The sequence below is a fragment of the Penaeus chinensis genome, chromosome 37 (assembly GCF_019202785.1).
Source record: "Penaeus chinensis breed Huanghai No. 1 chromosome 37, ASM1920278v2, whole genome shotgun sequence".
NCBI classification, from domain to species: domain Eukaryota; kingdom Metazoa; phylum Arthropoda; class Malacostraca; order Decapoda; family Penaeidae; genus Penaeus; species Penaeus chinensis.
The window spans coordinates 13,039,335-13,050,241 of NC_061855.1; the positions used below are offsets into that span (position 1 = coordinate 13,039,335).

General features: G+C 45.8%; 1 protein-coding gene across 1 annotated transcript; it reads right to left on the reverse strand.

Moving 5' to 3' along the window:
• Nucleotides 1-585: 585 nt before the first annotated feature.
• On the reverse strand, nt 586-3,671 carry LOC125045311 (sugar transporter ERD6-like 6). Its single transcript, XM_047642514.1, has 5 exons — nt 3,621-3,671; nt 3,333-3,474; nt 2,164-2,558; nt 1,814-1,960; nt 586-1,227 (listed from the first exon to the last, which is right to left on the reverse strand). Exons 1-5 carry the CDS (start codon nt 3,669-3,671, stop codon nt 586-588), a joined length of 1,377 nt encoding a protein of 458 aa, XP_047498470.1.
• Nucleotides 3,672-10,907: the final 7,236 nt, after the last annotated feature.

Genomic DNA, 10,907 nt, shown 5'->3' on the forward strand with positions numbered 1-10,907 from the left:
ATTACTCGCCCACCTCTCATCCTTTGTGCCTTTGCCTCTTTACCTCTTCTGCACCCCCCCACCCCCCCTTTAGCTGGGGGATACTGTGGAATTCTGAACCGCCGTCAGCCACTTGACTAGCAATGGCAGGTGAAAGTGTTTCATGAGGAAGGGGTCCGAATTCGTGATTAGAGAGCGCTATGAAGCCATAACTTTAGGGTGGGCCGGTTGTTTTTTACCATTTTAGAGGCATCATCGTCGGAGTTTCACAACAATCTTGTCCGACAGTGCTACTCTACTCCTTTTTTTTTTTTTTTTTTTTTTGCGTTTTCCTTTCTTATAATTTCATTTTCTTTCCCTAACTCACTGTCAGGGTTGAGTCAAAGGAGCGATGAACAAGTCTGATCGCCTTTCTCTTTGAGTGGTGTTTGCCTCCCTTCAGTAGCAACCGTTATATGGCCCTTTTCCACGGTAAGCCAACTACAGTAGCGAAAGCAGAGTGGGACAAAAGATTTATTAAACTATGAACAAAAAGAAAAAGTGTAGCATGCTATCCTTGTCTCCCTCCTCCACTATAAAATCACATTCGTTTCATTACCCTCATGCTTAATTCCCCGAAGTGGGTTTAAACACATTTTCAAGGTCGCTTAGAGACCGTCCACGAGTTTCGGGTAAGAAGGCATAGAGCAATAGTGTCAAGATGGCATGAGCAGAAGCAAATAACACTAGTGCAAAACCAAGACCAATTTCCAGCAAATACGGGAAGACGAAGCTAATGACAAAGCTAAAAAATGAAAGGTTCATGATGCACACTGAACTTCCAATTGATCTCACAGGAGTGGGAATGAGTTCGCCCATGAGAGCCCAGGGTATAGGGCCGATTCCAAGGCCGTACGAGGACACGAAAATCATCACCGCTGCGAGCGGGACCCACGAAGACCCGGGGACGTCCACTAGCAGGAATATCGCGCCGACGACCTCGGCCGCTCCGCACACGAGAGACGTGGCGATCAGCAGAGGGCGACGCCCGACGCGGTCCACTACCGCCGCGCCGACCACTGTGAAGACGAGCCTCACGACGCCCACCAGGACTGTGCAGACAAAGGCGTCCAGGCCGACGCCCGCCTTCCGGAAGAGGTACACCGTGTAGGAGAAGACCACGTACTGCCCTCCGAGCTCCCTCAGAATGAACACCACCGCCAGCAGAAGAACTGGTAGATAGTACTGGCGAGAACCAAGTCGCCAGATCTGTTGAGAAAGGGAAGTCTCAGCCAGGCTTTACCGCGCGCCCCCCACATGCGTTTCTCCCCCAGACCGGATTGGACTATCTGAGACATCTGCCCCTAATCCATTAAGGTTATCTACGAGTGCTGACCCCGTAACTAAACAAAAATGAGATTTTTTTTTTTTGTTTAGGTGTTTCCGAATAAGTAACATGTAAGTTATTTAAGGTGTTCATCAGTTCAGACAAACCCTTTACCGTTTTTCATTTATGCATATGCCTATACATCTTTAAATATTTGTATACTTGCATATCTCGCATCTCTGTTTTGACCACTATGGCAAAAGAGACAAACTTTCATCTTTGTGTGTGTCTGGAATCCTGAAATCCCTTAAAACCCTTCAAATGCTTTATGGGATAAATTATGGTCATGTGACCTTTTCCCCAAAAAAGAGGGCAAGGGAAATAAAACGGTGAAATAAAAGAAAGTGAGAACTCTGAAGTAATGTGCGTAATGAGAAAGCAAAATTGCCAAGTTTATTTTCTCTCTCGAAGACAAAATGTGGAAGTTAGAAATCAAAGAAAAGGAAAGTTACAAATGGACTTTTTCACCTGATCCATCATGGTTGTCTGGCGATTTCCCTCAGCGCTTGTAATTGTTTGAAGTTCGAGGCTCACTGTTTCCGTCATAGTTCGCACTCTGTCATGAGACTTCAGAGCTGCGTCCTTCCGACCTTGGCGAGCTAGCCAGTAAGGAGACTGGTTGCAGAAGCATTTGGAAGTGGGGGAAGATGGGGAGATTTATCATGACATCTAGACACTCATATAAACCGATACTTACAATTGTAGATAGATACTTGTAGACAAATATATGAATATAGATAGATACATGCTTATGCACATGCACATGGACACACAAGCAGGTACACCTGTACACATATATCAAATAGGTCGTTTCAAACCTCAGGCACAAAGTAGGTGAGGACGGCGGTCAGCGTGATGGGTGCCGCGCAGACAGCAGTGGCAACGTCCCACGGCAGGAGAAACGCCATCACGGACATGATCAGTTGGCCTAGAGCGACGACGACTCCCGACGTGTTGAGCAGAAACCCACGGATTCTCGGTTCGCTTATCTCTGTGATGAGGACCGCCGGAAGTGGGCCCAGAGCCGTGTACACGAGACAAGAGCACATCCACCCCAGGTAGAGGACAGACCGGAACGGCGTGAAGGCCTGGACGAGCCATAGTATCCCGGCCAGGAGGAGGAGGACCTGGAGACTCCTCTTTGGGCCCATCATCTCTATCAAGGGCCCCGTCGCGAGGGCCCCCGGGATGCCTGCGATGCCCGGCATGGAAACTGTCCGGAGGAGCCGAAGCCAGAGGGAATAGAGGTTTAAGACGTGATGGTTGGGAAAGGGGATCGGGTCTCTGGTTCTCAAAAAAAGGAGATTCTCAAAAAAAGAAAGTTTAAAGAAAGGAAGTTTAGGTCTGGAGAGTCTGAAAGAAGTATGGGCTTGGAGGAAGAAAAGATGAAATTTGCGAGTGAAAAGTTTTGAGAGTTTTAACTTTAGGGGGTCTTAAGAAAAGGGTTTCTGGCTTGTAGTCAGAGAAGGATTTATAGGTTTGCACGCGGATAATTTGACTGGACCTGACAGAAAAATCGTTTACAGGGATTATTAAGTGTTATTAACAAATAATATTGGAAAAGGAAACCGCTATAGTGTACATTCCACTGATCAATATGCTCTATTAATGATTTACCAAATCTAATTTAACTTTACTCTTTAATCAGTTAACACAATTCAGATCGATAGTTTATTTTCAGTAGGTGCTATACTTCCATTTATAATGAGGGCTAAATTACCAATTAGATTCGCCCATCAATAATACATTTTTCTTCTTCATATGTATATGTATATATACATGTGTGTATATATATGTGTGTGTGTGTGTGTGCGCGCGCGCGCATGTGTGCGTGTGTGTGTGTGTGTGTGTGTGGTTTGTGTATGTGTTTACGCTTCCACACACACACACACACACACACATATATATACATATACATAAATATATATATATATATATATATATATATATACATATATGGGGTTAATCTCTGAGACCTAAAGCCCACTCTCACTCAGCAAGGTTATGTCTCTCTCGGTGAGGCTGAAACTTGTGGTGTTGTCTGCTTCAATTTTGGGCAAGACGGTCGACCAGCCAATGACAAAGCCTGTTTGCAGTTTTGATGCGGCCACGATCAAAGCGAAAATCACCTGTCAGAAAAAATGGCCATATACATTTATATAAACATACATACACACACACATATATATGTGTGTGTGTTGTTATTCTCATTCATTTTAATATCCATTCTTTTCAACATCTGGTATTTAGTCATACAAAACAGAAATAGCCTAACCTGCTTCGCCGTTACAGACAAAGACCCGAAGGTTTTTGGCGCAGAACACATGGCTGCCACTTCCGTTTTCTTAGAATATTAGAAGAAAGGGAATTAAAGAGAAACATTTGCATGAGACCAAAATTAAATGTGTGAGAGAGAGAGCCAAGACCGAAATAAGCATTCTTGTTTTACAGACAAAATAATATGCTTCGAGTGGAATCCGTGGAAATTCCACAGAATAAAATATAAATACCTACATGAAAAGAAAATAGATAAATAAATAATGAATAAGAGAATCCTCTCTCCCTATTCCATTCTTCTCCTTCGACCTTTCAGCTCCCCTCTTCCTTTTCCTTTCCCTCTCCTAAAGTCACTCCTCTCCTCCTACTTTGAATGAGACATTTCGCTGAACATCGAAAAAAAACCCGCAGACGTGGGATCCACGGAGCAGCCTCCAGAAATTTAAATGTCCCACGCCACACCACATCCCACCCCCCCTTAAAGCCTAGTCCAAACCAAGATACGTTGTTGCTCAACAATGTATCTGAAGCAATTGCTCAACAAAGCCAAAAATCTCTCATGTCCACACCAAAATACTTTGTAGAGCAACAGTCCCGCAACAAAGCAGCTGCAAAGTCTCTCACCAGTTGAGCAACAATCCAAATTTGTTTCATAATGGTTGCTCGAGAGTTCCGAGACACGATTTCACGCGTTTCATGGGAAACACGACTTGTCATCATCTGATGGCCATTGCTCATTTGTCTGCAGACTTGTGATCGGTTGTAGGATAGATGTAAATGGTGTGCAATGGAATGCTGCCCTGTGTTCCACTTCATAGCACTATTTCAATGGGATGGCCCGTAGCGTTATACTGTATACTTTGTGTCTCGTCATCACCCAGTCAATGCTAAGCAAGTCACAATAATAACAAAAAGGTATACTCAAAGTGTCACTGAGCAATCCCGGTCTTCCGGGGCCTCAATTCCGATCCCTTTTGGTATTCTTTACACTCCATTAACGAAATGAATAGTTAATTTACTCAGTTTTCAGGGTTCTTTTGCTTATTTACTGCCCTCAATGGTCTTTCCTCAGACCCGCAGCTCTCTCTATCTGTATAGAGAGGCCCAGCAGTATGAGGCGACATCTAGGTGCGCTTTTTCTCCTCCTGATTTCTTTTCCCTTCCTTGTAGTCACCTGGACCTACATAAGTCCCTCAAGGGCATATGCCCTTCAGGCAATGCATGAATTGCTTTGGCTAGGGACACTTAAAAACCCATGGCAAGGCAGAGAAAAGAACCGGTTCCTACACCCAAGTCCCGTTGAGAAATGCCGCAACTGCTTCAGATATCATGCCAGGGTAGTGCTGGCAGCGAATAACCTCCCTGTCTTCGACCTCAGGGAATCTGAGGCATCTTAAAGGTTGTAAAACCCCCTAAAAACACAATACAGCCTCCTCCTCTCGCCAATCAAAGAAGACAAAAAACATTAAAATACCCACTGTGGCAGAACTAGGAGATATCCCAGACCTAACTCAACCTAATGGACGCTTCACTGATGACGAGGGGCAAGAGTGCCTCATGGACGGGATTGCTACAAACCCAAAGCACTATGGCATCCGGCACTTGAATTAAAAGTTCCAGTACTCTGCTTGATTTGAAATTGGCCTTGTAATAAGAAATAAAAGAATAAAGTGTCAGTAACAAAAAAGGCTCCATAAAGACCTCAAGGAGAGCAACATGCATATCACAAAGGACATGATTGAACCCTGGCAAAACATACACAAATTAAATAACGGATTCCTCACTGAATAACAACAAATACACATGGCACCCTCTACATTACACTCATGCCTCACTATAATGCAACACCATGTACTACATTGGCAACACAGAAAACTAAACTGTGCAACACATACAGAATACACGACCCACATATCATACTCATTAACAGCCATGGGCTCAATAACACCAACCCACTCAAAATGTACATGTACACTATCTACTCTTCTAACAAATCACAGGAAAGAAGCGATAGCGTAGTAGTTGCTCGATCCACACACACCAACATATATAGCATATAACATAGCAACAATATTTGACATAGTCATAGCAAACCACAGAGCACAACTACACCATAACATCACAATAGACGATGTCACATCCAGCGACCACTTCCCAGTCATCCTAACACTGTCAACAAACCCTATCATAATCGCAACACAACCCCAAGAATACTTCAAACATGCAAACTGGGAGGGCTTCAAACAAGAACTTGAAAACACAAGTAACATCTTGAGGCGCAGGCCACACACAATAAAGACACATCTTGAACAGTGATACACAGACATACAGAAGGCCTGGTAGGCTAACATTTCCAAAACAACATACAAGACATCGTCTGAAATTGCTTAAAATACAATACAGGCACTTAGATGAATTTGCACTGACTTGGGGCTGGGACACACAACTACGCACACAATACAATGAAATTCAAACACAAATTACACACGAAATTAAAGTAATGAACAAACAGCAATGGGAAACACTCACATGAAGACTATGTCAAAACACATTTCTTCAAAATGCTTATAGAGTCGAACAAACAGACAATCACATACATATACAATACACATAGACAGAAGGTTGATTCGGTGGGGGAGATGGATCCTCTGGCAAAAGAATTCTGGCAACAGAATTTCCAAATCTCGCCCACTGACAACGCCCGATTCGACCACACCTCTAAGGCCGAGGTTACAAACTACGTACAATGACATAGGAACATAATTCTCCCGGAGAACACCATCAGACTAAAAACTTGCAGAGGAGTCCCCTCTCCACACCAATCACACCGGAGGAAATAACCAAAACAACATAAACATAACAATTATTGAACAACCACCCAGAATGATCAGCAGACTATGTCATGTGTCATATCTGCAGTGCAGCTCTGGCAACAGGATATTTTCCTGATAAATTTAAACACACCACTCGCACCTTGATAACCAAACCAGGGAAATCCACACATGCCACACAGCAATAAAAACATCAATGGCAAAGAGAGCGACCATCTGCTCTGCCAGCTCACATGCGTGCAACACAGATTAGCCAGTCACGGGGGAGAGAGGGCTGGCCATTTTGACGTCTCTCAAAGGTAAAGATTCGGCAGCACTTTCATCACGATACAGTCCTGCCACTGGAACTGCCTCGAAGAAGTGCAGAACCTGAACTCCCTCTCTGAGGTGAACCAACCTTTGGGTGGCTGGCTCACTGTAGAGGGATGAACAAAAGGTTCAAAAAAATTATGCCTATCTTGTAGGTGGAATGGTCTCTGCCAAGGGGTTCTTACCTACCCATGTGTACGCCGTGCGTGGCAGCCTTGTGCACTGTAGAGAGAAGGGAGTCCTGGAGATTGAGTGATGCCAAGCATGAGTACGCCCTGCAGCTAGCAACACGCCTCTTTGGTCCCTTATTCCAGCAAGATGAGTGGCCTGACTCAGGCCCTGTCAGGTCAGTCGGCTGGTCTCCTTCGGGAGGCTAGTTTCAAGCAGTCATGGCGCCATTGGTACTCACACAGCTCCCGTGAGTGCCATGACAATAGCTACCCTCTCACCTGTAGCATTTAGCTTCCCTTTGTTGGACTCTGTGGTGGTTGAAACTCATGGCAAACAATTCTCAAAAAAAAAAAAAAAAAAAAAAAAGTTGACAAACCATGAAAGGCACTGACCACGGCAGTCACTATGAAGACTTATATGGCTTCTAGTGGCAAGGCAAAATCCAAAGCACAAACTGACTCTGTCAGACCTGCTGCTAAAATGGAGCAGACAGAGAACTTATTACCCAAAAACCTGTCTGTCCATGAGATTGTCCAGCAGATGAATTCCTGTCCTGGCCTCTCCAGGCCTGTACCCAAATCAGGGAGACCTGTGACTTCCCCTCGGATGTCCTCTCTGACCGAGATGGGAGCACAAGCTGAACCAGCTAAATCAACAGCTACTCCCATGACCAGAGCCCAGAATTCAAGTCGAAAGGGCGGTCCTAAACGACCTAGGTCGGAGACAGACTCTGAGGGAGTCTGGACCCCTTAGGCATTTCCCACAGTTTAAGGTCCCCTCTAAACTTGAAGGCTTTGTCCCTAAAGATCAAGCTACCCTGAATTTCCTGCAGGAAACAAAGGAGCTTAAAGATGGGAGGAAAGTGTGCCTCTCACCACTGATAATAGGAGAGTCAAGATGGTGCTACTTGGCTTCTCAGTTTCGTATAATGATCACATCACACCCAGGTGGCTTCCTGAATGTCGAAATAGAAGACCCCAACCAGGTAAGTCCTGGTGACCCTGGAAGGAGCCCCAAACACTATCTTTGACCTGGGTTATTGGGACTCCTAAAACCTTGGAACTTATATGCCTGCCAAAAATACAGGCTAGCTGCAAGGCCAAGGCCAAATGTGGTGTCTGTAGCAAGACACACAACACCGAGGTGTGCCTTATGGCACACAAGGAAGGATAAAGAGGCACAACAATCAAATGTCCCAACTGTGCCAAGAGGCATCATGCCTGGCTTGCTTTTCAGGAAGGAGGTGGCCCTCATGCGACAAGAGGTTGCTAAAAAGCAACCAGACTTTGTTCCTGTGCCCCAGGCACCTATGGCTGGGACAGAACGAAAGGGAAAAGGTTCCTTGACAAAGACGCCTAGTACTTTAATGATGAGTTTAAGGTCAGCCACAGAGTGAACATGTGCAGAAAACAATTCCGAAGGCAAAGAACCTCTGACAACTTAGTCCTCCTAAGGGAAGTTGTCAGGGATGCCAAGGAAACTGCCAAAAGAGTCAGGCAGGAAAAGTAGCTGGAATAGTGTGTCCTTTGACCTCTAAACCACCCTTACAGAGCTGTGACAACAGGTCAGGCGAGCTACCAGCTGCTCAGCCCTAAGGTGCTCATACCAAGACCCTTAATGAGAGGCAAACAGACTTCTCCCCCTGGATTCATGAATTTATCTAATGGCAGCACAGTTCCTTTCAAAGGTCATCCAGGCACCCAGGAGCAGATAACTATCTGCTCAAAGAGCAACTGCTTGCAAAGGGCACGGACTCCCCAACCCTGACTTTATCAAAGCCCCGCCGTGGGCACAAGCCTAGATCGAGTTCTCTGTTATGAGCTTGTCAAGGAGAAAGAATCGATACCCCATGCCTAGTATAAAGGCAGAAGCCAAGAGGGTCATTGCAGCCATCACTCCTCCGGGTAGTAGAACATACTTCATGGATGGATCAGTCGATCCCTTGAGCAACACTGCAGGCGCAGGCTTTGCAGCAAGGGATGCCACAAAATCCATGAGGGTAACAGACAACACCTCTTCACTATAGGCTGAGACGGTTGCGATCATGGGAGCCCTAGCCCATATGTCCCTGAGGGAAGGATACGTGGTCATACATACAGACTCTAGGACAGCCATTGACTGTCTACAGCACAGCATATCCAAAGACAACATCTATCTCCTGACTACTGTGCCTACCATAGCACAGAGGATTCTTGCTCAGGGTAGAAGAATAATCGTAAACTGGGTCCCCAGCCACATAGGCATGACAGGGAACGAGCTTGCTGACAGACTAGTTTACATTGGCAGTGGTATGCCCCCAAGCCAAAATATCTTAAGGCACTTGCCATTCTCCTGCAGCTTCACAGAGAAGAAACGAGATCCTCCTCCTCCTTGGCTAGATGGTACTTGGCCAGATGGCTATGAGTCACTGGCACTCTCTGAAACAAACAACAGAGGTGCCGAAGTCTTTCTTCACAGAATCAGACTAGGTTACCAATACGCATGGCAGATCATCCAGACAATTGCAAGCAATGTGGTGAGCCGAACGTCACCCTGTTACATTACTTACAGAGTTGTGAGCACACAATTTCTGAGACAGGGACCCCCCACAACAGCCGCCGGGCTGGTAAAGAAACTATGCCACATGCTTACATCATGGCGGCAGAAGCGCCTGTTGGCAATCCCGCCACCACGGTAAGCATCAAGTATCAGAGAACATGAGACAACCATAAATAGGTGACACAGGCCGGGCCATATATTTGGAAGGACCGGGCGAAGCTAGATCTTCGCAAATCTCAAACGAACGACGAACATCACGATAACAACTCCTTATGAATCTACTACCGGGTGGTTTCTGCGAAACCCGGACTTAACCAATCAGAAGTAACAGAGGGTAGTAGAACATACTTCATGGATGGATCAGTCGATCCCTTGAGCCACACTGTAGGCGCAGGCTTTGCAGCAAGAGATGCCACAAAATCCATGTGGGTAACAGACAACACCTCCTCACTATAGGCTGAGACGGTTGCGATCATGGGAGCCCTAGCCCATATGTCCCTGAGGGAAGGATACGTGGTCATACATACAAACTCTAGGACAGCCATTGACTGTCTACAGCACAGCATATCCAAAGACAACATCTATCTCCTGACCACTGTGCCTATCATAGCGCAGAGGATTCTTGCTGAGGGTAGAAGAATAATCATAAACTGGGTCCCCAGCCACATAGGCATCACAGGGAATGAGCTTGCTGACAGACTAGTTTACATTGGCAGTGGTAAGCCCCCAAGCCAAAAAATCTTAAGGCACTTGCCATTCTCCTGCAGCTTCACAGAGAAGAAACGAGATCCTCCTCCTCCTTGGCTAGATGGTACTTGGCCAGATGGCTATGAATCACTGGCACTCTCTGAAACAAACAACAGAGGTGCCGAAGTCATTCTTCACAGAACCAGACTAGGTTACCAATACGCATGGCAGATCATCCAGACAATTGCAAGCATTGTGGTGAGCCGAACGCCACCCTGTTACATTACTTACAGAGTTGTGAGCATACAATTTCTGAGACAGGGACCCCCCACAACAGACAACACCTCCTCACTATAGGCTGAGACGGTTGCGATCATGGGAGCCCTAGCCCATATGTCCCTGAGGGAAGGATACGTGGTCATACATACAGACTCTAGGACAGCCATTGACTGTCTAAAGCACAGCATATCCAAAGACAACATCTATCTCCTGACTACTGTGCCTATCATAGCGCAGAGGATTCTTGCTGAGGGTAGAAGAATAATCATAAACTGGGTCCCCAGCCACATAGGCATGACAGGGAACGAGCTTGCTGACAGACTAGTTTACATTGGCAGTGGTATGCCCCCAAGCCAAAAAATCTTAAGGCACTTGCCATTCTCCTGCAGCTTCACAGAGAAGAAACGAGATCCTCCTCCTCCTTGGCTAGATGGTACTTGGCCAGATGGCTATGAATTACTGGCACTCTC

What these genes read in the sequence shown, in the direction of transcription:
- LOC125045311 (XM_047642514.1), bottom strand. Translation starts at nt 3,671, where the DNA reads ATGTGTTCTGCGCCAAAAACCTTCGGGTCTTTGTCTGTAACGGCGAAG. An exon ending in TCACCTACTTTGTGCCTGAG is followed by an intron (nt 1,961 to 2,163) that starts GTTTGAAACGAC and finishes TTCTGCAACCAG; the next exon opens with TCTCCTTACTGGCTAGCTCG. An exon ending in AGACAACCATGATGGATCAG is followed by an intron (nt 1,228 to 1,813) that starts GTGAAAAAGTCC and finishes CTTTCTCAACAG; the next exon opens with ATCTGGCGACTTGGTTCTCG.